The 27331-nt window shown below is 36.8% G+C and overlaps 1 protein-coding gene across 1 annotated transcript in view; it reads left to right on the top strand.

The window, feature by feature from the left end:
• The window catches only part of COL5A2 (collagen type V alpha 2 chain), a 128246-nt gene that overhangs the window by 75486 nt on the left and 25429 nt on the right, over positions 1–27331 (top strand). Inside the window, exons 7-32 of the mRNA XM_006209993.4 lie at positions 188–298; positions 1663–1740; positions 3357–3401; positions 4369–4422; positions 4845–4898; positions 6004–6057; positions 9012–9065; positions 10009–10062; positions 10984–11028; positions 11433–11486; positions 13666–13710; positions 14825–14878; positions 17276–17374; positions 17717–17761; positions 17879–17977; positions 19210–19263; positions 19493–19600; positions 20651–20704; positions 21297–21395; positions 22577–22630; positions 23345–23443; positions 23551–23604; positions 23698–23751; positions 24814–24867; positions 25597–25650; positions 27231–27275. Of these exons, the coding sequence (XP_006210055.1) occupies positions 188–298; positions 1663–1740; positions 3357–3401; positions 4369–4422; positions 4845–4898; positions 6004–6057; positions 9012–9065; positions 10009–10062; positions 10984–11028; positions 11433–11486; positions 13666–13710; positions 14825–14878; positions 17276–17374; positions 17717–17761; positions 17879–17977; positions 19210–19263; positions 19493–19600; positions 20651–20704; positions 21297–21395; positions 22577–22630; positions 23345–23443; positions 23551–23604; positions 23698–23751; positions 24814–24867; positions 25597–25650; positions 27231–27275 (1674 nt within the window). The remainder of the gene's footprint in view (positions 1–187; positions 299–1662; positions 1741–3356; positions 3402–4368; positions 4423–4844; positions 4899–6003; positions 6058–9011; positions 9066–10008; positions 10063–10983; positions 11029–11432; positions 11487–13665; positions 13711–14824; positions 14879–17275; positions 17375–17716; positions 17762–17878; positions 17978–19209; positions 19264–19492; positions 19601–20650; positions 20705–21296; positions 21396–22576; positions 22631–23344; positions 23444–23550; positions 23605–23697; positions 23752–24813; positions 24868–25596; positions 25651–27230; positions 27276–27331) is intronic.

Genomic DNA, 27331 nt, shown 5'->3' with positions numbered 1-27331 from the left:
CCATCAATCTTTTCACTGTCTTGATAGTTTTGCCTTTATCAGAATGTCATAGAGTTGGAATCACAGATTATGGCTATTCATTTTTAAAATAATGAACACTTAGTCTCCATCAAGAAGTCTGTGCTTTTTCTTCTACTAAGTACATATTTGGCAGTGGGTGCTAATTTTTACTGGCTTATTTTTCCAGGGTCCTCGCGGTCCTCAGGGAATCGATGGAGAGCCAGGTGTTCCTGGTCAGCCGGGTCCCCCAGGACCTCCTGGACATCCATCTCACCCAGGACCCGATGGCATGAGCAGGGTGAGTTGTGTGCATTGTTCAATGTCGTATTTAGATAAAATGTTAAGTTTTTGATTGATTGTTATGATTTTCAATTGTGTTAGTTCAGATGTTGACCCTTGACTGTAAGAGCAGCTATGTGAATGCAATGCTGCTATGAATAACAATAAAACTAAGAAATCCACAGAAAATTGTTGGAAAAGTCAAAGTTAGCATTTTTTAAAAAGTGTTGCTTCAAATTATTTGTATTTCTCAATGTAAATTCTGGATGCTGGAATTTTGTTCTTTCTGTTGATTCTAAAGGACCACTAACATTTGTTTCCACTGTGAATTGAAAAGAGAAATATGTCTTTATCCTTCTCTGTCCTCTAGGCTCAGAATGCTAACAAAATCCGTGTCTTGTCCTCCACACCAGCGGAGGATGACACATCCATGATGATGTATATGAAAGGGCCACTGAGTTGACATTTAAAATGCTCTCTGTTTATTCCCTGAAAATTAGTTTCCTGCCAGAAGTAAAATAAAACAAAATGTCTTTCTCTACCTGCCTCTTTGAATTGTTAGTGGCAGACGTAGGGGATTTATGAGTAGATTGTATCCACGACAAGGGAACATGTGGAATCCTGAAATAGGATTTTTGTTTTACAGCTTATACATTTGATTTTCAACTGATTGTAGAAGGAATTGCCAATTTATTTTTAAAACAACACACACACTCTTTAGCCACTAAAATCTGGAAATTAATAGAACATTTGGAATGTATATGGACAATTTTGGTCAGTTGGGTTACCAGAGTTTTTTAGATGTGAAAGAGAATATGTAAAACCTTTTGCCAATTTTAGAACATTCAGGGATTCATTAGAAGATTGTAAAATTTTAACCAACTTAAATAGATGCAGTTTAAAGTTTACTGGCCATGAACAAAGAAAGAAGAATACCATTTAAGTAAAAATCGTCTGAAGTGGAATCTGGAATTTTTGGGATAAATGTTTAAAGGCACTTTTAGGTTTTGTTCAGATGTTTGGCATGCTCTAACCGTGGCAGGAAATCAGATAAAGAAATTTGAACCTGAAATCGATTAGACTGGCTAAATACTTATCAGGATAATCCGTGCTTTTGTCAAGTACCAGACATTTGGCCCGTTTGCAGCAGTTACCCTGAAAACAGCAACAGTAATAAAATACCCTGAGGAAGATTGTTCAATCAAAAACACATACAATGAAAACCGTCTTGAATCTTTTCCTTACTTTAAAGTCAAAAGTTTAAAATGATTCTCAGAAGAGCCATTCTTTAGGAATCCCAGAGAATGTCCTTTTCTCAATTTAAAAAATATGTTGAGATAGGTCTTTTCCTGGTGAAATAATGTCAACACATTGCTTTTACAGCCGTTTTCAGCTCAGATGGCTGGGTTGGATGAAAAATCTGGACTTGGGAGTCAAATAGGATTAATGCCTGGCTCTGTGGTAAGTGCAAGTTTTACTGATAATCAAAGTACTTGTGGAAAAACCATGATGCAGAGAGGTTTGAGCTGGCTAATTAAGACGTAATATGTATCTTCTGAAACATATCCATCCATCCCTTCATTCATTCAATTTATTTATCAAACTCTGCTGTGTAACACTTAAAAACCCAACAGTGTTCCATTTGTAACTATGCAAAGTATTTGTCAGCATCAATAAAGAGATGTCTGTGTATATTTCACTTAATATTTAAAGAAAATAAAGAATTTTAAAACATGTAACCACCACCACCACAACAAAAGCTGTACTTTTTAAAAATAAATTTTAAAAAACTGTTTTATGGTAGTGTCAAGAAGTTATTTGACAAAGTTTTGAAATGAGAGGTTTTGCCACTTTAATTTTTATTATTTCCTACTTATCTTAATACTCTGGCTGCCTGTGCCAACAACTCTAAAATTTATTCACTTGGCCATTCCCATCCTCTTTTGAATTTCTTCAACAGCCAGAAAGATTCCCATTTTCTCTGGGCAAGTACCTTAACCTGGGTATTTGGAGCAATGCAATTTCATTGAATGAATGAACTTTTCAAACCAACTCTCCCATGCTTTTTTGCTCATAACATAATTCAAAGGCAACCCAGATTAATGGAATTTCAGACAATAAGGAGTGTAAAGTCAGACTGCGTAGATAAACACCCCTTCTACCCATCCCTGGGGCCAGCATTTCAAGCAACTTAAACATTGTTTGTTTGTATGTATGTTAAGTCATTAGCAGTTTGATCTCATTCAGTGATTATCTTGGGATATTTTTCTAAAATACGAGTTTTAAAACCATTTGAAGTTCAAATTACATACGTGTTTATTTTTTAAATAACACTTTTATTTTCTTACTAGCTAAAAACCTGATCGATCCAAAACAAAAATTTAAGATTTTGCTGTAAGAGCAAACTAGATTTTGATTTAATTGCTTTCACTTTTTAAAAGGTGACATTTAAAAAATTACATAGACATTTATTAACAATTTATTAAATTGCATTTTCCTTTTTTCCCTTGTTATGCCTCAGTTGTAATCATTTCATGTGCAAATAGGGAAAGCCTGTGTGGATACTTTAAATGTATGTATGAAAGAAAGAAAGAACCCAGAAAACTCAGTGCCCCAAATCATTTTAAACTTGCATTTAAAAAATCTCATCATTATTGTTGATATTTTCATAAGCCTTTTGTTCAGCTTGCTCATTTAAGTTACAAGAGTTATCTACTGTGAGGCTCAAGAATTAAATAGACGATTTGATAACGACTCTATGCCTGCCAAGAATTTTCTTGGTCGAATGTTCTGCTGTAACAGAACCACCCTTAAGCACGCAAGTGTTCTCATCCCAAAGACATTGGGTGTGTACAGACATGCTCTTTATTTCCTTTTATGACATTGAGGGTGTGTGTAAAATCATCCCAAATGCTGTCCAGACTTTAATCTTTTTGAACCTAGCTGTATTCCAGATGAGTACAGAACATCATCACCCTCCCCTGTCAAAGCTTCACTTCTCTAAATTCGAAAGCTGAGTCGACATTTTTGAAATTGTCATGAACACTATGCAACTTTTATTCTCATTTGTTTTCAAGGGTCCTGTTGGCCCACGGGGGCCTCAAGGTTTACAAGGGCAGCAGGTAAGTCTTTTTTATAGTTAAATGGCATACTGTAGCAAAAAAGAAAAATATATAATTACGGTCTCTGTGTCATTACCGCTTTTGACTGGCCTTTAAATTGTGTATTGTAATGCTCACTTTGAGTGGGCTGTATTCAATTAATTTTCACTCACTTAGAAATACATGCAAGTCTACTTTTCAAAGATTCTTCGTGGTGCCAAAGTTTCAGCATCTGGTGACTGACCTCCAATGTAAAGAATTTCTACGTGCCTGTGCTTCTGAAGTAACAGATCATTATCTCATGTCATGATGAAAACTCTCATAATTAGTTACATGCCAATTCTGAGGCTATGAAATGAGCTCATAGAAGAACATTGCCACGTGGAATTATTAGCAATAACAGGCAAGATGATCACTCCATGGAATCTTTAGAAAGAATATAATACTGTACTTTACTTCTGTAGCCTAGCAAATGCCAATAAAATTGTGCTGTAATGCTATTTTAATTTTTTGTAGCAATTTGACAGGCAGTAGGAAGTCATTTTTCAAAAAAGGGGAAGAAGATAATTCTTAGCTCAAAGATAAAGATACCATATTTTCACTGTCTTTTGTGGAGTTTTACTTCAAGCTACTTTCTATCACTGCCACTGTGATTAGGAAGTGTGGTTGTTGATGAAGACGATGATCACGGTGGCAGTGGTAACTACTGTTGTGGGACGCTCGCTCTGTGCCAGCACTATTCTGTCCTCAGCGTGTGTTAGTTATCTCAAGAGCTATAGTTGCCTAATGAAGTAGACACCATATCATTCTCCTTTCACAGATTAGGAAGTGAGGTATAGAGAGATTCTGTGACTCACCCAAAGTCACACAGCTGGAGTGTGGTAGAGCCAGCATTTTGAACAACTGGACCAAACTGCAGAGAATGTAGGATTTTGTATTGCATTTTTCTTTCTTTCTTTTTAAATACAATCTGTATTCTCAATTTTAGGGTGGTGTTGGCCCTGCAGGACCTCCTGGTGAACCTGGTGAACCTGGACCAATGGTAAATGTCAAGTAAGCATGGAGACCCAGTTCAATACGGGTCCACCATTATAATGATGTCTTGAGTTGTTTATTTTACCGGCTCTTTCCTAATGTGGCAAGAAATTCCAGTCTAGTTCAGGAACCCTATATTGTGAACTTTGCTTAAGTGCTGTGTTTCTTATGGCAGAGTGTTGACATAGAGGCTCTGGAAGAGGTCAGCAGAAAGTGCTGAGCTGTTTGCATTTGTGAAATTAAAACTCTTTTTCTGTCGAGCACGTAATCTGAAGGATACAACATAAAATTCAGAATATTAATAAAGTTATTTTCTCTGATAGTTATTCATTTATCTCAACAATATTTTGGATTGTATCATTGATAGGTACAAGTAAGTATAAGTAAATATTCTTTTTTTCCTTTTGTTTTGTTTCATTTTGCTATTAGGGTCCAATTGGTGCCCGTGGACCAGAGGGCCCTCCTGGAAAACCTGGTGAAGATGTAAGCTGCCTTTCTTCATTTTGCTTTGAAATTTTTGAAGTGGCTAAGAAGGAGCTACAGTGTTAACATGAATATTACTCATGGGTTTCCATTTCACTTCCCCCAAATTTAACTGTCATTAAAATCAGCCAATACTGGAGAACTCAGAATGGAATTTTACAAAATCTCAAAGTGCTCTTAATTTTGATGGTATTAGATTATTAGGTTCTGCCTCTTTGCCTGCATTCTTCAGGTTTTCCATTGTGATTTCTCCATGAGATACCAGAATGGTTGCCACAGCAGCTACAACCTTTGCTGGTAGAACCTTTGATGCGATCATAAGGAGAAATACATCGCTCTCATTGCAATACATCATTATGAGAGGTTCATTAAATGACTTTTTAAAATGTGGTAGCAGAATAGTGTCAGTCTTGTTCTCCAATGCGCAAAAAGTCATTTCTTCAATTGAATTTTTAATTAAACTTAAGACTCAACTTCCAATTGTAACATTAAGAACATGCAATCAAAGAACATGGTGATCAAAGAACAGCAGATTGGCTTTTCTGGATTGTTTTCTTAGTTGTACCAAAGTTAAAGATAACATCATGGGTAGGCCATCAATTTTTGTGTGATATTAAACCAGGAAAACACTTCTTTTTGTGTGTTATGAGATTTATTTAAGTGGGTTACAATGAATTTGGCCATAAAGAAAATATCTCTGGTAGTTCTTAATAGTATTTTTAATCACAAGAGAGAAATGGTAAATATTATTTTAAGAAACACTTTAATTAAATGTCACATGTTGGCATAGAACTTCATAGCATTTGTGTACGTGTATGTGTGTAAATTTTGATGTTCATAATATGGTGAGCTAGGTCGGACCAGTATAATTTTGTATTTGCTTCTTCTTCTGATAAAAGAATGAAACCTCTACAAACTGACTTACTAGACTGGATCACCATCAGGAATAGAGCTCAGTGTTTGTACATTGCTTAGAGCATTGAGTGTGAGCTTTCTAAAGGAGGCTTTTGAGCTGCAATTGACTTGTCATCTAGTCTCAGAAGAGAACATTTTAATCCCTCTTTGCCTCCCTCCACCTTTTTTGTTTGTTTGTTTTTCCATAAAGGGTGAGCCTGGTAGAAATGGAAATCCTGGTGAAGTGGGATTTGCAGGATCTCCGGTAAGTTTATACTTATCAGAACAACAGTATAATAATAAACCTCATAAAATAAAGAACACTTAAAATTACCTCGCAATCCGTTGTCTACATTTGCATTAGACACTGTCACCAAGATATGTTCCTTCTGTCATTGTGAAACAGGACATTTTGCCACAGTGATAATATAATTCCAATTCCCTGCTTTATATTAGGAAGTTATAAATGGCCCTCCTAGGGCCAGAGAATTATATCATAACCTGACAAGGATTCTCTCCAAACTGAGTATCACATTTTCAGATAAATCATGAGCCTGACTTATGTATGTTTCATAACATCTCAACCCTGTTTATCTTCTTAAAAATCATTTTAGTTTTTAAAATTTGTATTATCCCCATGTTGAAAACAACACTTGAAAGAGAGTTTTATTGATTTATTGTTTATATGCTAGAAATAATAAATTGTGGGCAGGATGCGTCTTTGGCTGCTCCCCAAATGCTATTGTTGACTGAAATTCTTGATTGAGGCTCTGGGCCCTAGAATCTCATGACAAGATGCACTGATCGCCAGCTCTCCTGATCCAGCTGTTTTCTTCCCCCTTGGCTCACTACAGCAAGAGGTCCCTAGCAAGCGGCTCCACCAGAATTCAAGACCTGGGTCACTTGGCCACACTCAGAACCCACCTTTCTCTTTTCGCTCTTTGATAGGCTCCCCCCAGGCAATGGGGAAAATTAGAAAATAAGAAGCGAGCAAAAATACTGTAACATTCCCTCTCTTAAACTTTCTCCTTGTCCAACATCCCCTAAATGGATTCAGCCTCCTACTTACTATATATCCCATAATTTCCTCCATTTCACTCAATACCACTCAATACATCCAACGTAATGAATTATTCTCCATTTACTTTCTGAAAATTGATGAGGCTCAATGCAAGGATTTTTTTAGACAAATAAATGCTGATCTTTTAAGAGACTTTACAGGGCTCTGAGGATTATTTAGTTTCAAACACAAAACCAGTTCCCCAGCTCCCTGCTTTTTCTCTCTCTATCATTTCCTCCCCCACCAGCCTGAATAGTCAACACAGACAAAGACACGTGGTTTAGTCGTTAGCACAGATTCCAGGTCAACCAGTTAAGGCTTGAACCCCCGCATATGGTGGAGTCTTGCAGTCTTGCGCATATGGCTCGGGCCCTCCATGGGGAGGAAACGCGCCCACCGGCGTGTCACAGATGCACTCTGCAAGGGCAGTGTAACGACGTGTGATTGGGGTGTGATGACAGTCTTGGTTCAGCGGAATAAAAAAAATTTTATGAGCACTAGTACATCTGGTTTATTTTCTTGTTATATTAGAGATATGTAATCACAGAAGAATTCCCGTACAGACCACAAAAACTCAACAGTTAACTAATTATTTGAAAAAACATAGCTCAGTAATTCCCCTATAGGCTTAGATGAATGTGTACTGAGTTTCTGCTCAGTATGGAGGGAAGGCGAATCTCAGTAAAGGGGAGCATTCCAGTGGAAACACGTAAAAGGAGTTTTTGAAGTGAATGAATTCCTAAGGAGGGCTGTGTAAATAGAAGAATTAGTGGAACTTTATTTGTTCAGAGGGCATGGTTTGATGTGCCCTTCCTATGATAACCCCCCACAAAACACCACTGAAACATTTTCCCTGTAAGAGGTCACAGAGGAGTTACCGCTTTGCTTTTATCCTACAGAGTTCATTTATTGGGTTATTTATTCATTCATGGGATTAACAGTAAATAAAGCCTATGATAATGTAGAACAGAAGGATTTTGCCATTTCTGTAAGATTATGCTGGAACCAGAGAAGTTCATTAAGAAAGATTTAGGAAGAGCGCATGAGTGTCTAGAAGATGAAGAAGATGATGAATGTTAAGCCATTTCCTCATTCTGTTGTTTATTCAATGCTTTTTCATTGAGTGCCCACTAAGAAGGCATAAGGCTAAGTGCCAGGGATATGCAGATTAATAATAGTAATTGGTAATAACTGATAACTGATAGCATCAATCTGTGCTATCAAGGTGCTCGATCTACAGGTAGCAGTGGTAATAGCATTCAATTAAAACCTAATTAATGTAGGCAGTGAAAATAAGTGAATAATCAAGTCGCTGGTCCTTATCTATTCTGAGAGGGTATGAGGGAAAAGTTTCAAGCATCTTTTCAAAATAGTTGTGCCATTTGTATTTGATTTTGTGTTTGATTTCTATTGTTTTTTTATTTGCTATGCTTAGGGGAAGGATGCATAGAATTAGCAGAAATTAAGAAATTATTGACGCAAGGAACCAACCCATTCTCTTCATCTTACTTGACTTTCCTTTCTGTTGCCTATTGCATTTACTCGGTTTTTCAAACAATCACAAATCCGCAAGCTTCTCCTGAACATTTAAGTTTAAAATAATTTCTGATCACATTTTAATATAATCTGTCTAATCATATTCTGCTGCTAATATTTAGAAGTTCAGAGAAAGTAAGACATACTGGTTTGCCACAAATGCATTTATTCTTCTACCAAAAGTAAAATACACTATAAAGAAAGGAATGCATAGTTTTCCTTGAGTTCTCCTGATTTTTTTGCCCTATACTTTGACCTACTTGATTCAGACACTGAGCATGTTGCTTCAGGCTTATTTTCTTATAGTTTTTTTTTTAATTACAATAAGGTGATATCATTTGAACATTTGAAAATGTCATCAGACCAATACCTGGCATTAATCCATGTCTCTGTGTAAGACATGTTTCCATTTCTAACAATGTGTTTCCCTTGCTAATTTTTGATCACCTAGATGTATTTTTACAGATAAAAATATACTGCTCCTTTTTCTTCTTAGGTTTGTTGGTGAAAAACTATGTACCAGATATATTGTATGTGGAGGGGGGGGAGAAGTGTATTAAGCCACTTCCTACTGTTATTAATGACTCTGAAATGCTTTATCTGCTCCCCCTCTCCCACCACAGGGAGCTCGAGGATTTCCTGGGGCTCCTGGTCTTCCAGGCCTGAAGGGTCACCGAGTAAGTTCAATCCTTTGTAATCCTTTCAGGTACTGTGGCTTCTTGAGTAGGGTCTGGGGAGCATTACCTTCAAAATCTTTACAATTCCATTTGTCAACTGTCCGTAACTGGCTGTGGTTGCAGAAATTATGTGTTCACCAAAATCACAAGGCTTTTTTACGTTTCGTTTGAATCTCATTTGATTCTATAAACAAATATATTTTGAGTTCTCACGAAGTACTGAATACAGTGCTATAAAAGAGAAAGCAGTGATAAATGACAAATGTCCCTGGCTTTCAGCTTCAGGCTAATGAGCTACAGTTAAGAAAACAGGCAATTACTACGTAGTGGAATAAGTGACTTGACCCCAGAGAGTGCAGTAGATCCCTGGAGGGGCCTCGCCAACTCAGACTTGGAAGGCTGCGGAATGCCTCTCTCTGTATAACGCAAGACAATTAATATGTAACGATTATGTGTTATGTACGTATATGGAAATTACGTATCTATCTGTCTATCTGAAAACATAGTGCACACTGGCTGGCCTCTGTTTTGAGTGCTTTAGCTGACAATTAGAATGCTTACTGCTGTACTAGTTATTAAATATTTTGAACATTACTCCTGGATGTAAACCAGATTTTATAACTATATAAACTCTATAACTGTTTTCTCTAAGGCTGCCATATGTTTTTTTTTTTATCTGTAACTCTAAATTTCTACGAAGTCACAAAAATTTAAAAGGTGAGAACGTTGCAAATTGAAAATGTTATTTAAAGAGGGAAACCCTACTTTAATTTTCTTTGAATAGACTTTTAAAAAAGATTGAGAATTTTGAAACATTTTGAGTAACTTTAAATTTGAGATCCGTTTTCGTTAAGACACTTTCTGTGAGCTTATTTTTGGCTCTTCTTTTACATGTCTAAGAATCAAAAGAGCAGTGAGATACAAATTTACATTTTTCTTCCAGGGACACAAAGGTCTTGAGGGCCCTAAAGGTGAAGTTGGAGCACCTGGTTCCAAGGTAATTGTATAATATTGCAGTACAACCTCACTATAGCATTTCAGTTCTGCTTCAGGTGTCGAATTTTTTCAGAACCACCTTGAGTAATTCTGAAGGAAAGAGGAGTTTTTAGAAATGAATAGTTAAGTAGATAAATGTAATTTTTCATAGATAAGTGGCAGAAGATTCAGCAAGATGCATGACATGACCTAACTTTGCCACTAAGAATAGCCACCATGGCACTGGGTTTCCACAAGTGTCAGATGGTGTTGTCTTTATATGCAGATGGCACTGTGGAGTCAAAAATAAAATACATTCTCTTTTTTAGAAGAGTGAATATACTCTAAAATACATTCACTCTTCTTCCTTCTTTAAAATATCTGAGAGGTTAGATGGTTCATTAGCCCCATTATTTAGTATCCTTTTAATTCCAGGACCTTTTGGCCATTGTTTCTTCCCTCAATTTACTTATGTTTCTAGAGGGAGAGAGAACATCCAGGCAGTGCAGAGGAAGTACCACAAAATACATATGTGGGAAAGCATTTGGCTTTAAATTTGTCATTTCTAAGCTTCCTATAAGAGATTTTAAATGATTATTAGAGTCAATTTTAGCTTTGTAAAATTCTACTTGGCCTAAAATATTATCAGACATAGATAAATAATTAGTTTTTTAATTCTAATTAATGTGGCTAGGTGTGATGGTTCCATCAATCTTACTTAAATCCCTAATTTTATTTTACACTTATTTCTGTAGGAAACTAAATTTCCATTGCATTTTGAGAAAAGGTGATATAACAGAATTTTGAGGTCCTTCATTGAAAGTATGTCTTACAAATGTTCACTTTGAAAATAAGCCTTTATAGTAACACACACATTGAACAAAATGATATGAATATCAATCTAGGGTTCGCATTTTGTAATGTGGCTTCCTTTTTGCTTTAGGGTGAAGCTGGCCCTACTGGTCCAATGGGTGCCATGGGTCCTATGGTACGTATCAGTTTAGTTCTTTGTCATGTCTTTGCTTTTTTGATTATATTAAGAGAATGTTTAAGTGGGAAAAAAATAAAACAATATAGAGAACATATGATAGCTGGTGAAATAATCTTGATTATCAACTGAAAGGCAAGGACATTAAAATAATTGCCCCCTTCAAATAGGAAAGTCTTCCTGCATCACATTGTTTTACTTAACTGTTGCATGTCCTTATTCTTTTTCTGTAACCCAGGAATCAAATCAGGATTATTGTGGATTTAGGCCATTAAAGCTAGGTTAAGTGAAATCTGTTTGTGCCAGTTATGTTGAATCTCAATTGGATTGAGTAGTATAATCAAAGTACCCTAGAACTCAAACAAGATGGTTCAGGAGATACTTTCTCTCTCTCTCATCTACAGGGTCCAAGAGGAATGCCAGGAGAGAGAGGGAGACTTGGGCCACAGGGTGCTCCTGTACGTATGTGTGTTTCAACTCAAATGCTTTACTGATAGGCCTTTTAAGTAAGAATAACAGTCCTGGTTGCCTACTTTTTAATTTTTTAATTATTTTTAACTTTTTATTTTGCAATAATTTTAGGTTTACAGAAAATGTGCAGAGATAGTCTAGAGAGTTCCCATGTACCCTTCACCTACCTGCCTTCTGTTAATGTTAACATCTCACAGTACGTTTGTTGCCTACTTATTTTAATACAGAAATTAAGAAAATAATAAAGACATTTAGCAGCATGGAATATAGTCCATGAAGAATTATAGACTTTGGAATAGTCATGGCATTATAATAAAAGGTAACATTTATCAAACACTTATTATTTGCCAAGTATTCCTCTAAACATCTTTATTTTTTGTTCATCACAATCCTAAAAGGTGAGTACTATGAATAAACCATTTTAAAGATTTGAATTTCCTGATCCAATCCCTCTGATTTATTTTAATTGTACAGGTTGAGAAATACTCTTGCCCGTGTACCTTGAACCTGGGTGGGAAGCGTATTCTATTAATTCTCTTCACAGCTCCCTGGAGGTCAGGCTGTACTAGCTGATATTTCAAACTTGGAAGTCATTACATCTCACCCACTTTTCCTTTGACGGTTATGGACTGCCACCTGTCCCCTTTTATTCTGATATCCTATCATCCCCACTAGAATTAGGAATCCCAGGTTTATAGCATCCCCTGCTTTTACCCCACAGAAGGCAATCACCCTGGAGCTTCTCAGTGGTACCAAAGTCAGGGCCTTGGTTCAGGAGAAGTGAGACCCTCTCACTAGGCTATTCTTTATCACTTTGATAAGCAGTATGTCCTCTGGAAATGCAGAGGATACTATAGAATACAGTTATCTGTTGCCTTATGCAGCCTTACAGAGTATATTCAGTCTACTTTTCTGTGCTTTCTTCTGCTATCTGCCAAGGCAGTTGTGCCATTTCTACTTCACTTAATGTGGGCCATTGCTCTTGCCAAATTTCCAAGAACCAATTCCTTGTTAACACCATCCCCAGAGTGTTAAGTATGTGTTGTTACGGGAGATTGCTTCCATATCATTAAAATTCTCCAGCTTTATATCCTGTCCCTCTCCATCCAGTACCTTCAGGACCTAGTCCTACACATTCTTTCTTGGATCCTGCCTCGACATGTTGTATGAGCCTTGTAGCTTGTTTGGTGTATGGTCATCACTGCAGAATGCCAAGAGAAATCCACACACCATCTGTCACCAACTGGCCAGTAACGAACCCAGCTTAAAAATTCCATTTTAGATCCTGCTTTCTCATACTACCTCCAGCACAAATGGTATACGGGTCAGTTTTCCTAGGAAACAGCCTCAAAGCAGAGACTTGTATGCAGGAAACTTATCCGGGAGTACTCTCAGGAATACACTAATGAAGAAATTTATAAAATAAGCAGGGTTTGTCACAGGGAGAAATTAAACTATGTTACAGTTGCAACGGAGACCTCTGTCTCCACGCGTCTTCAGTTCCATGGAAACGATGGCTCTAGGATGGCTCTTCAGACTTGTTTCTAATGGGGGTTAATCCTTTGTACCACTACATTGACCAGGGAAGGGCATCACCTTGGGAGAGCCAGCTCTTTTCAGCTGAGAGCAGTTTATGGGGAGGGTTTCAACCGTGAGCTGTCCAGAGGAGGCAGAATGATTATTTCTGTGCTGAAAGGGGATCTGGGTGACACCCATAGCATTCAATACTATTTAGTTCCCTTTGTGTGTGTGTGCACATGCGTGAGCTCACGTGCTTTAGTGTTTTGTTTTATAAAGAGTGCTTTCTGTCTCTGAGTTACTCTGGTTATTACAAAGACCAAGGTGTTCAAAATTTCATTGTCTTTGAGCTCATTTGATAGAAGGTGATATATTCAAGTGAAAAGAATCATTTTAATCTGTTCTGTATTTTCAATCTTGATTTTTCTTTCTTATTGCTATATAGATAGACGTGTTTATCGCTACCTTACTCATGTTGTATAAATGTGTATTTTTATTGCTCCTAACCTAGTTAAAGTTGTTGCCAGTTAACCTTCATATTTATTCTCCAATCTTTAATATGGAAATTTTTATAAAATAAATGAATTGTGAGCAATTAGTGTAGAAAAGTCAATCTTATCCTGGCTTGTTGCTTTTTCTCCTAATTAGGGACAACGAGGTGCACATGGCATGCCTGGAAAACCTGGGCCAATGGTGAGCATATTACTTTCATATTCATTTGTTCATTTACTGCTTTATTCTTCCATTTGTACATTCATTAACATTTACAAAGCGCCTACTGTGTCCCAGACACTTGGAATAAAAAGGCAATAAACACACAGTACTTATCTTTGAAAATCCGCCTCTCAAGGAAGAGAGCTATATCAACTACTATCGTAGCATACTGCTATTGCTCCTGCTATAATAGAGCAAGCCGCCTGACGTGTGGGAACCTACCTGTGCTTACACAAGTAGTGAGACAAAGACGTCAAAAAAGACTTACAAAGGAACAACTTTTAAGCTGTCTTGAAAGCGTATATAGAAAGAATATAGCATGGTCCGTAGGATGGCTAGATGAAAGCCACCATGAATTCAGGGAAATACTGGAAGGATAAATCGGATTTGAAATTATTTGCCCTTAAGATATTTTCTCCCTTGTTACTCAAAAAGGAAACAACCTATAGGAGGAAAAAGAAATATTGTTTAAAAGGGCTTTTATTAATGCAAAACTGATGGAATTAAAATACAGTCCTCAAAGAAGAATCAGGGTCACCTAGAATGAAATTAAATTCCTCTTACACTCATTTCCTTTAAATCTAGCTTTTAAATCAATGGTGTAGACTCTCTTCATGCCTTTCCAAATGTAATATAGTGACACGTATTCACTTTTTATTAGCCAGAAAAAAAAAATCACTGTAAGATAGCCAGATGATTCTTAAGCATTATTTTTACAAAGTGAAGCCCTAGATTTCGGTACAATGCATAACTTTCTAAAAATTACCTTTATTACTTGGTTAACTCAAAGAAAGTAATCTCTCAAGAAGCAATTGTTTGGAACAATTTGTAAATCGGTTTGTGTCTGACTTAATCTTATAGGCCACATCTAGGAAATCCTATTAATACCACTGGACATGTTTTTAGCACTATTTTATATCAGTGTTGGAAGGTTCTTATAATAAAACTGTATTATTATCTTTGTGATTTGCAAAGTACTAAGTGGATTATTCTTGTGTGTCAAAATACAGAATGTGGTCAAACAATAAAAGATGACTTAATTTCATATTGATTAAAGTACATGTTTGATCACTTTTCTATTTTGTTTTAATAGGGTCCTCTTGGGATACCTGGCTCTGCTGGTTTTCCAGGAAATCCTGGAATGAAGGTAAGATGTTAATATATTTAGCTCTTGGTGGCATCAGTTACTGAATTACATGAATCCCAAAGTAAAGAATGTCATTCCATTAATCGAAGAGTGTGGAAGTTGCTCTTACCTAAGGAAAGAGCCTAGAGTATTCTCAATGTCCATTATGCTAGGGAGAAAAGAAGAAAGTGAAAAAATGATGTTACTATATAATAAGTAATTAAAAGAAGATTACTTACAATCATACAATTGTAATATCAGAGAATCTGTTGCATTAGGGCTCTAACGCCAGACAATTTTAACAGCTGCAAGGACTAAGAGTTTAATCTGAACTGGAACTCTGTTCTTGGATACAGTGCCTGGCAGTAATAAATAGCAGAAAGTTCCAAACAACAGAGCATTTAAACGAATCAGAGGTGGTCAAAAGGCTGTTCTCCCACTCAGCATCGGCCTTCACTTCTAGCCTGCTCCTTATGCCCCTCCCCAGCCCGCAATTTACACAATCATGAAGTCTCAGGCAGGGAGGCTGTTTGGCTCTCCACGTGGGAATGGATGAAAGTATTCTGCTGGGATGATTTACGTTTGTGGTGAGGCACAGTTTGTTCTTGCTCTCAATACTTTGGATGATAAGTTCAAGGATTATAGTAGGAGGTTATTAAGATTAGATTAGCCAAATCAGTGAATAAATTCAGAACACTACTTTCAAATTTTGAACAACACAATACATTTGATTATTCTCACACCCAGTTTTTCTTTGGCAATAGTTTCCTTCATCTTCAGTAAAGGATTCACTCACAAGATTCTGCTGTACAAAAATGTGTGGCCAGTCACCTCACCCCTCTAAATCTTGTTTTCTCATGGAATTTTGTTGATGATTAAGTGAGATAATCTATGCAAACCCTTAGCTTAGTGACTGAGGCAGAAGATACCCTCAGTGTAGGTCCATGTACTCAAACTGGATTTGAACTTCAAAACAAACAAACAGAAAGTCTGTAGTTGACCTTTTAAATACTCTGAGATACGGGAGTCGTTAAGTCAAGTTATTCTTCAGGTGCTCTCTAATACTGACTTTAAATTCTGTGCCACAGGGATGTGACTGCTTTAAAATGCTGCCCTAAGTCTGTTCACTACCCAGCGCTTCTCTCAGTGAGAGCTCACTGTGAACTCAGCCAAGTAGGACCTTCTTTGGTTCCCCTCTGTATCTGACCTGCTCCCTGAGGTCCTGAGTCTGCTGCCACTGACTCTGACCTTGGAGAACCCAACCTCACTATATACCTTAATCAAAATATGCAAAACCCCTTACCTCTTTCTGTGAGACTCTCCACCCCCAAACTGAGCTCTGGCTGAAGAATTAAAGAAAGAATACTCACAATGCCTATGACTAGGACTGAGCAGGAAGTGGTTTCTGCCCCTACCATGGTATCTGGTTGAGATTTCGCTGGCGATCATAGTTTATACCGTGGTTCACTCTGGATCCTCCCCTCTCCTCCTGGGTTGTTCTAGCTGGCCTTTGACTACTGAAAACAGCTTAATAAAGTCAAACACCTCGAGAAACTGTTTCTCTCAGAAACTGTTTCCCTGTCCTGCCTCCGCCCCCAACATAAAGACCACCACCCTGAGTCTTTGTTTTCCGCCCAAATTCTGCTATACTGCACCCTTCCGTGGTCTCTGGCTCTCCGAATGAAGAATAAACTTTCACATGTAGCTCTTTGTATTTTAGTGGAGGATCATAGAGACTCAATAGAAATTTTATATCTTTTATTAATGCTAATAAGGCCCCTAGGCTTAAGAGGTTTAGTCCTAAAATTCTAGGTCCAAGTCCCTCTAGGATTAGATTTATATTAGGTACCTAATATGTTAGATAAAATACAGAAACCCAGTTAAGTTTGAATTTCAGGTCAATAAGAATACGTTCTTAGTGTAAGTGTGCTCCACATATTGTATGGGACAGACTTACACTGAAATCATTTGCTGTTTACCTGGAGGACAGTTTGTTGTTGTTGTTGATGGAGGTACTGGGGATTGAACCCGAGACCTCGTACGTGCTAAGCAGGTTCTCTACCACTGAGCTATACCCCCTCCCACCCTGTTGTGTATCTGAATTAAAACTTAACCAGGCATACGTATTTTTATTTACTGTCTGGACCCCTATCTTGGGTTGAAACAAGGGTAGCTGTCCAGTGACCTTGACTACTTTGCTCTGCCCTAAATGCTGTGGGCATCGTCACGCCCGGAGGACTGGGAAAGTGAGCCCACTCCTTAAGCCAGGTTAGGCACACCCCTCTTGTAATCCTCTTTGTGCTCTTGACCCCTTTAAATGTTTGAGTGTAAAATGTAAAACTCCAAATAAGCAATCAGCTTTGAACCACACCACATTTATATTTTTCTAGAATTAATATTTCCTTTGTACCCCTTTAGGGAGAAGCAGGTCCCACTGGGGCACGAGGCCCTGAAGGTCCTCAGGGCCAAAGAGGTGAAACTGGGCCGCCAGGTCCCATGGGCTCTCAAGGTCTTCCAGTAAGTTCCTGGTATATTAAAAACTATCACTGAAAGCTGTTCATGTTTTATAACATTAGAACAAAGACAATCTATTTGAATACATTCTCTTTGAATTCTGAATGAGTGTTTATAACACATGAACAAACCACATTTCCCTTATCCCTTTCCTCTGCAGATTTTATCTATTTTCTAGAAAAAGGAATTAGTCATAAAAATGATTTTTATGATACAATGGTGTATGATTTCTTTTTCTTTTTTCTTTTTTTGTAATTTTCTGCCTTCTTTTGGAAGATGGGTGGACATCTAAATACCACCCTAGATATGACTTAATATTTCATAAACTTTTCACGTATCTTTTAGGGTGCAGTGGGAACTGACGGTACACCTGGTGCTAAAGGCCCAACGGTGAGTAACTAACTGCATTTATGCCACATGAAGCTCAAAGGGACACAATCCTTTGGACGTTGACCATATACTTCTCTGTAGGTCTCTGCTCATCATGTTACTCTTGCATTCTGATAGGGCTCTCCGGGGACATCTGGTCCTCCTGGCTTAGCAGGACCCCCTGGATCTCCAGGACCTCAGGGTAGCACTGGACCTCCAGGAATCCGAGGCCAACCGGTAATGTCCTTTAAAACAATTACCATCCATTAGTGTAATACAACTAAGATCGCCAAGAGAAATAACATATAATGAGATACAGTGAAACATAGATAATGTGACTTATCTGAATCAGGCAAATGAAGATAGGAATTTTTGTGAAGTGGAAGCCAAATGTTAGTGTACAATTTAGACATTTAAACTCAAAAATTATTGCATTGTGTTGTTTTAATATTCTGTTATTTAAAATAAGGTCATAACTTCATGATCCATCTCATAGAATTTTTATGAATAGTTGAATAAAAAACATTATGAAAATATTTTACAAGCCAGTATGGGGAAATGTGGAGGCTTCCTGGGGATTTATAATGACTATTTGGCTAAAAATGGGTTTAACAGCTGTTTCTTAAGATTTATTTTTGAAGAGTGATTTTAACATATTGTTCATATTGAATGAGTTTCTGTATTTTGTAGGAATTATTTATTGGTAAAAATCTTATGGTTAGTCCTTAAGAAATAAGCACATTGAGAAGTTGTGCTTATGTATCTTTTAGTTTGATATATAAAAATTAGAACTTTCTTTCCTAGTACTACTTAAAACAAATATTTTGGATTCTGTTCCAAGTAATTTGGTTATGCTGATAAACCCTTTTAAAATGCTGGTAACAGATTTATTAAAACATGAGTGCGGCTGATAGTTCACATTTGATTTTATCATGTTCTCGGTTTAGCAATCTAGTTCCCACAAACTGAAGTACAAATAGTATTATAAAGACACATACCCAGACCCTAGAGTATTCAAATACCCTATTTGAAGTCATCAAATTTCAATAAATAGAACCTAAATATAAAATTATTTTGATTCTGGGTGAACAAATCTATTTCCTAAAACAGACCCTAAATACATTTATCTACTGAAGTTGTCATTGTTAGTTCTAATTTTTATTATCAAATTGGGATTATTACTGAATAATTCCAATTGTCCTAGTATGCATGATTAAAAACAAGATTTTAAAAATAAATCTCTTGAAAACTTCTGTAAAATAAACAAATTGCTACCTAACTATCTGGGTTTTATAAAATTTCATACACATTCTATGAGATTTGCAAAAGTTAAAAAAAAAGGTTTTACTGCTGATTTGCTAAAGCCTCAGCTGCAGAAAATTTTCAAGTCTCATTCACTATAATAATTAAAGCAGGTTGGACTAGCTAAACATCCTGGTTCTTACAGCTAACCAATGTTTTTGTTTTAGGGTGATCCAGGAGTTCCAGGTTTCAAAGGAGAAGCTGGCCCAAAAGGGGAACCAGTAAGGTTTTATTTATTTTAAATGATAAGAAAAACAGGAATATTATCCAGAAGTGTGAGACCAAAATACTCAAGTATTTAAAATAATGACAATAAGAATTACTATACCTTTGGATGGAAATAGTTTATTTAATGTAGTTTAAAATTTGTGACTGACTTCCCTAAATGAATCTTTTTACCATAACTTGGTGAATAGCTCTTTATGGTAACTGTCCTTCTGTTTTCAACAGGGGCCACATGGCATTCAGGGTCCAATAGGCCCACCTGGTGAAGAAGGCAAAAGAGGTCCCCGAGGTGATCCAGGAACAGTTGGTCCTCCAGGCCCAATGGGAGAAAGGGTAAAATTTGATTAGTAAAATAAGTTCTTATAGTTGTGGGATAATCGTGTGAGTAACTTTTCAGATAGTGAGACCAACTAGAGCAGTTAAGAGAAATGCTAGCAGGTGCACTGCACAGTTCAGAGTGGCTCTCTGTGGATTCAAGGAGCCAGCTGTCTCATCATTGTTCATTCATTCATTCAGCTAACACTGATTGAACAACTATGCTATGCCAATTTGGTATACAGTGCTTGAGGAGCATCAGTGAACAAGAATGCTCTGGCCCAGCCTTCAGGTGGGGGCTAGTAAACAGTAGTTTAGTGGGGTGGTGAACAATAAACAAGCCAGTGGGTAAACACAGACATTATTGCACATTTTAATAAGTGTCATACACACTTAAGGAATAAATAGCAGGGCGATGTGGGAGAGAGTGACCATGAATATATGACAGTGGTGTGCCGTTCAGTTAGGTGATTAGGCACTAAGATTCTCTGAGAAGAGGGTGTCTCACTAAGACCTGAGGATGAAGACAAGCCAGCAAGAAAACTTAAAAGACCATTTTCAGGAGAGGAAACAATAAATGCAAAGCCAGAAGGCCAGAAAGGGCTTGGTGATATTAATGATCAGAAAAGCTTGCTGGGACTGGAGTATAATGAAACAGATCTTAAAGGCAGAACAACATCACCTTACTTTTGTGTAGAATCGCAGAGAATGCAAAGGGCTTCTCATGGAAGGCAGTATTAATGCATGCCATCACTGACATTTTGGTTGTGGTAGATGGGGCTGTTCCTTTGCTTCTCATATTGATGTATCAGTTTTTCTCCATGTTTAGTTTTACAATGAATTGTTAGATTATTTCCTGACTTGAATGATTTTTGACTCAGTACTTAACATGTTTTTCAAAATTTAAAATTTCTGTAGAGTCAGGTTATTTTTTTCTTGTACATATCTGTTGCCACATTGCTTGATCACAGCTCCTAAAACCATATAATACTAAAAATAAAAATTACCACTCATTTCATATTACAGAAAATCCACAATAATTAAGAATTGCATTTTGATAATTTGTAGGGTTCTCCTGGCAATCGTGGTTTTCCGGGCTCTGATGGTTTACCTGGACCAAAGGTGAGGTTATCCCATCAAGGTTGACACTCATGTGGATGGTGCTGCAAAAGATGTCATTGTCCAGCATGGTGATCTAGCTTTGGCTCACGTGGGTCCAGATCTAGAAAAGAGTTGGACACAGATGTCACCCCTGATGCCAAATCCCTCTTGCACAGTTCCTTCATTTTAGAGGTCTAGGGGAGAAGGATGATGGTTGTAGGTGTGCAGAAGTTTGTTTTCAAACTTTCCAGACACATTCCTGAGAAGAACAGGCATAGATCTTTCCTTTAGCTGATATATATTTTTTCCTTTATCTAGAAATTTAGACTCTTTCAAAATTCAGGTTTTTTCCCAAATCTAAATTATTAAAGTGAAATTCTAAGCACAGCTTTCATTAGTTAATGATGAAAAACCACTATGTGACAAGGGCTCTAAGTTAGAACAAAATGTGATGTGACATTGTTTCCAAAGAAGGTTTTATAACTACTTCGACAAACTGTTTTATGTTATGCTTGCTAGTGGTTTGATTTGTAAAACAGGAATTTTTAGATATGCTTGCTTTTGTTTCCATGTACTCCTTTTTTCTGACATGTCCTGCTTTGCTTTGGAACAGGGGGCTCAAGGAGAGAGGGGTCCTGTAGGTTCTTCAGGACCTAAAGGAGGTCAGGGGGATCCAGGACGTCCAGGTGAACCTGGGCTTCCAGGTGCTCGGGTAAGAACACAGCAGTTTTTTGCTACAACCCAGGACAAATGCTCCTGAGCATTTATTGAAGGTGTCTTGTTCTTGTTGTTGTTTTTAATAACTTGCTTCTACAACTTGGAACATTTCTTTGTTTTTATGGGTTTGAACTGATTCATTATTTTTTAAATACTGTTTTGTTATTTTTATCATTATAGAAAACACAGTAAGTCCTAGTTTCCCTTTTTCAAAGGCATGTGTATTAATATTTTTACCACTTGACATAAAAAAAATCCTTTTTGTCAATTTTTATAATTTTTCTTGACTTGCTGGTAAACAACTTCTTTGACTTTTGACAAAGAGAATTCCTGATAAGTTTCATTTTAACAAACTGTCACTTGAAAATTCGTTTGAACCATAGAATTACCCTTATATTCAGTTGTCCACAATGCTCCTTAGAGAGAAAAGGATTACACAAAAAGTTGCATAGAAAGATACATTTAGCTCAACATAAGTTCTTTAGCTTGAACCCAGTGTTAGATGTATGAGTAAAAGTTTCCAATAGCCCTTTCTCCTCCTATGTGAGAAACAGGCATTAGGTTCATCTTTGCTTCTATACTCTTCCCTAGACACCTGATGAAGGTGAAATGCCAGCTGAATGAGCCATCAACATTGCTTTTAGTAAAAATGACCCCTGATTGTAGACTACATTTGGACTTGGAGGACTGTGAATGAATTATAAAAATCTGGCAGGAGGCATAGCTTTGCAATTCCTGGGTTTGCAGGGACTTGTGCTGGGCATTCACCTTGCTAGGACCGGTGTATTATGTCCGAGATGCTGTTACAAGTACTCGTTACTTAAGATTTCAAACCAGGGTGGCCCCAGTACCCACCGTGTGCACTCATTCCTCACATCTGGCCTCCCGTTGTGGGAGGCTTAGAGGCTGCCTCCAGAGGCTGTGCTGTGAGGACTCCTCCCAGTGAAGAGTCCCACCTGTGATGCCCCATTGGTGTGCTGTGTTGTTTGCCCTGTATTCTTCTGAAGCCAGCCTGGGTGAGGCCCATGATGGTCCTGTGAGTTTGTCTAGAGGAGCCTGAAAATGGGCATTGCAAAGTGGAACTGGATCTTTTTAATGCAATGCTATTTTTACTCTTTAGAATCTTTCCTTCAATTGCAGGTCAGCACCAAATTGACAATTGCTTTTAATTTTTAGGGTCTGACAGGAAATCCTGGTGTTCAAGGTCCTGAAGGAAAACTTGGACCTTTGGTAAGTTATCTGAACAAAAGACCACCATCATAAATATTTCTCAATAGACATACAACTTAAATGGTCCAATACGTATTGAAGGTTTTGATCATGGGGATACTGATCGTGTTTACATGTTTAAAATGCACCCTCCCCTTCTGGAAGCAAATACTAGGGATCAGATGAGTATTTTCAAATTGACCAAAAATTGATCACATTTTTATTAAAATGAATGTTTGAGATTGTATTGCTTCTCTGACATCAGTGAAAAAGTTGAAATGTGTTTATTAATATTGGGGGAATTTATCTATTAGCAACATTCTCATTTCTTGATGTCCTTCTAATTTTACACATTAAAGAGATAAATAGGTATCAATTTTGACAGCTTATATATTTTGGGTCCTTCTATTATGCTGTAAATGTGAAATAGAAGTCCTAAGTTTTCACTACCACAAACAAAAGAAGAAATCTTTCCACTATTAATATGAGAGTATAAGGAGACAGAAAGATGAGGCTTGTGCGTAGAATGAGAATAAAATTTCTGTTCTAAATACTCAAATGCCTCAGCTGTTTGTTTTAAAATACTCAGCTGTTCTGATTCACTAAAATAAAAATGTAGCAAAATTTTAAACTTAGATAACTTTTATAGTAAAGCAAAGGCAAGTGACAATATGGGTGATGTGATATTTGGAGAGAACTTACATAAAATTTACATGGCTTCTGTCAATTTTGTAGGGCGCTCCGGGGGAGGACGGAAGGCCAGGTCCTCCGGGCTCCATTGGAATCCGAGGGCAGCCTGGCAGTATGGGGCTTCCAGGCCCCAAAGGTAGCAGCGTGAGTATAGCGTATAATGCTTGCATCTCATCATAATCCTCACTTGGAATAGGCGGATTTATAGCAAATTGTTTGAAATTTAAACTAGTTGGTATTGATTCCTTTAGGGGGACCCTGGGAAACCGGGAGAAGCAGGAAATGCTGGTGTTCCTGGGCAGAGGGTAATTATTCATTTTCCGCTAAAGAAAAAAAAAGTATGAAATTATCCAAATTCTCATGGCCTCACCTCATAAATGATCTCTCTGTGATGCTAGGGAGCTCCTGGAAAAGATGGTGAAGTTGGTCCTTCTGGTCCTGTGGGCCCCCCGGTATGTAATTTTTAGTGAGAATATATTGACATTGCGTTTTTCAGTGATGTTTGTCCAAGACTTTACTTATGAGTAAGTTTCAGGGGGAAGTGGATATGAAAGTACAAGATGGAAGAATTTCAGCTATATCATTTCTTCTGATTCCTGTGCTGGCATCTTCTGCCTTTTTAAATAGAATGATGGATCTTTTCATTTTAAACTTCTATGAAATGCTGACGGCAAAAGCTACCTCATCATCTCTGTGTGTCACAGTTGGAAATATATCAGCTGAGGAAAATAGTATCTGACGTCCATGAATGACTGAAAAGTTGTGCTGAACACTGGAATTTGACACAACATTGTAAAATGATTATAAATCAATAAAAAATGTTAAAAAAGAAAAAGAAAATAGTATCTGACATATAGTTTATACTGTATTTTATTTAAAATATATAAATACTGAATTATACCTACCCTTTCTAATAATGTGTCTTACAGAAATTTATTTAAGCTTCTTTTTTTTTTTTTTTGGAGAGACTGAAAAGGAATAATGCTTACCCTTTGAGGTATTATTTTCATCCTAGGATTTTAAAATTGTGTTGATCAGAAATATTTTGGCATATTTACTTGTTTTGGAATGAAGCAATTTAAATGTCTTTCTAAAATGCTAGCTTTGCTTTCTTTCTTCTAGTTTTGAAGGTTTGATTAATAATTTTTATGACACTAAGAAATGAACTGCAATGGAACTATTAACGTTTTAGATTAGGTTTTACATATGAAACTAGTGAACTTTTCCATGTCCAATTTATCCAATTTCCCTCCAAATTCTAAAGTTGTCTCCAGACACTTTATGTTTTGATAAAAAATAGACACATGTCATCAGTCTCTTGGCTGGCATTAGAAGATAATTTTTCACCAACAGGGGCTTCAAATGATACCATGTGGTGACTTTTAGTACTAGTTTTTTATCTGGCTAAAGTGAAAAACTTGTGATTGGAAGGAATACAGAGAAATATAAATACAGGAAGCAGGCATAAGTATCTGGCTCTTGCTGTTCATGCTTTTCTTTCCTTCATGACTTAGGGTCTTGCTGGGGAGAGAGGAGAACAGGGCCCCCCAGGACCCACTGGCTTTCAGGTATGCACTGACTCAGCCTTCTTCCCCTAACCAAAATGCTTGTTATAATAGGACATGTCTGAATGATGTGATATCCTACAATTTTCAAAGAAGTCATTCCTCTTTTAGTAAATAGGATTTATATTTGGACAAAATCAGACATTTTTGTTCAAAGAGAAGGAACAGACTTCCTCTGAAAAACTGATCAAAACCCAAACCTATTAACAGGTTAAAAATCATAAAATATTCTTGACATCTCAGTAAGGTTTATTTAGCTATATTAGGGTTAATTTTATCAACACAATGTCTAAAATTGTTTGTTGAGTAGATTTTCATGATTTATGTAAATATATTGGTATGGTAGAGGTAGATTATTTAATAGCATGAATAATCATGATTTAGGGAAAAAAACCTTTCAGGACTGACTTTCAGCATTTATTCTAGCAGCCTAAAATATTGTTCTCAGAGCCATTAAAAACTCTACAAATATGAAGAACCTACTGTTGTATTCTTATCTCTTTTTTACTAATTGCTGTGCAAATTAAAATCTAAACCTAAGAACGACTAGCTGCTGTGTTATGTTAAAAGATGCAGGTTCCTCATTTTGTTTTGCTTAACTTGGATTGGAACAATATCTTTTGCTTGAAAGTACAGTCAGGAACTACATGAATTGTAAAAGGTGAACTGTTAACACTGGTGGCCTATTAATTTTTCACAGAGTCACAATTTTATTTTCTTACTCTTTTTTAGGGACTTCCTGGTCCTCCAGGGCCTCCTGGGGAAGGTGGAAAGCCAGGTGATCAGGTAAATTTTTAAATAATAAGAATAGCGATACTAAAAATGGCCAGCTTATAATATCACTTGTTATGTGTGAGGTTCTGTTCTGCTTTGCTCTACATTTATTATATCTCTTCATCCTAAAACAACTCTATGTACTGTGTACTATTATTATGCCCATTTTACAGATGAGGAAAATGAGGCACACAGATGTTAAGTAATTTTTCCAAAGTCATAATGCTGATATGATTTGAACCCAGATCATATGCTTATAAGACTTGTTCTTAATCACTAAATATATCTTACTATAACTATAGAATTTTACTCAAAGCTTCATAAATGGTTATGAACAGAAACTTACCATTTTATTTCTATCATTTTACCAGCCCATAGGTTTATTTATTTTTCTTTGAGTGTTTTATTCATTCATTTAACTATTCAACAGATATTTGCTGAGCACTCTGTGCTAAGCTTTGCTAAGCCTCGGCCTTAAACAATTAAACAAAGTGGACATGGCCTTTCCCTTGTATTATATTCGAATAGGAGACAGAGAGTAGAAAGGCAGTTACAAGAGTAGCATATTCCAAATGCTGTGCTAGGGAGGTGCTGTGTGTGTGGAGACCTGGAAGATGTGCCTAATTCAGACTCTGGAGTTCAGGAAAAGTTTCCTGCACAAAGTGGTGTCTTTTGTGAGATCTGAAGGATGAATGATAGTAAACGAGGAGGAGGGAAGGTGAAGAAATGCTCCAGGAAAGGGCAACATGAAGTGCAAAGGCTTGCTGATCAAATTCAAGCACTAAAAAGATCTGCAAGTCAGGAATGAGGGACACAACTTGAGGAGGGTGAAAGATGAGCTGGAGGGCAGCAGGGGCCTGGTTCTGGAAAGTCGTAATTTGAGTCTAATTTGTTCTTTGTTATAAGAGTAATGGGAAGCTAATGAGGGATTTTAAGTAGAAAGTAATACTATGAGATTTGGGTTTTAGGACGATCACACTGCAATGAAGACAGTACATTTCAAGGGAGAAGACTGGAGGCCTGCCTCATACAGTTATTATCTTTATCAAACAAAAGTTTTAATTAATCAAGTTTCCCTTAATTAAGAACAAACTTTTAACGAAGTCATGACTGCGCTGTTTGAACCCACAATTCCTAGTAGAATTTTGTTCATATTATACATTCACCAAATATTTACTAAAGTAAATTGAATTGGTTCTGTTTAAAAGATCAGTACTTCATTGCTTTTCATTTTACTTTTCTCTTTTAAAAGTTTTTCACATTCCACTGTGAAATAAAGGCCTTTTTTTCTTATGTTTTATTGTCACTAAAAAAACTAATGCACTATCTTTGTGAGATAATACTTTGCATGCATTCATTGCCAAAAATCAATCTTTCAGTACAATAAAAAGATTTTTTGGAAAAGTATTTCTATGCAATGTATGTGATATCTCCTCATTTATAAAGGTGTATACACTTTTTTTCTTCAGTATTATAGGCTTAGTCTTCTAAGAGTACGTTAAAAGAAATTAGGTATGTGATCTGGAAGTATTTATAATAAATACCCAAAATTTAGCTGAAAGTTTTTCACTTAAAAAAAATGTATTTTCTAGGGCGTTCCTGGAGATCCGGGAGCAGTTGGTCCTTTAGGACCTAGAGTAAGTATTTTCTTCTTCATGATTAACTTTGTTTCCATTGGCTTCAGTTTCAAAAA

The sequence above is a fragment of the Vicugna pacos genome, chromosome 5 (genome assembly GCF_048564905.1).
Source record: "Vicugna pacos chromosome 5, VicPac4, whole genome shotgun sequence".
NCBI lineage: Eukaryota > Metazoa > Chordata > Mammalia > Artiodactyla > Camelidae > Vicugna > Vicugna pacos.
Note: the sequence above shows the minus strand (reverse complement) of the source record. Positions and strands in the feature narration are given on the sequence as shown.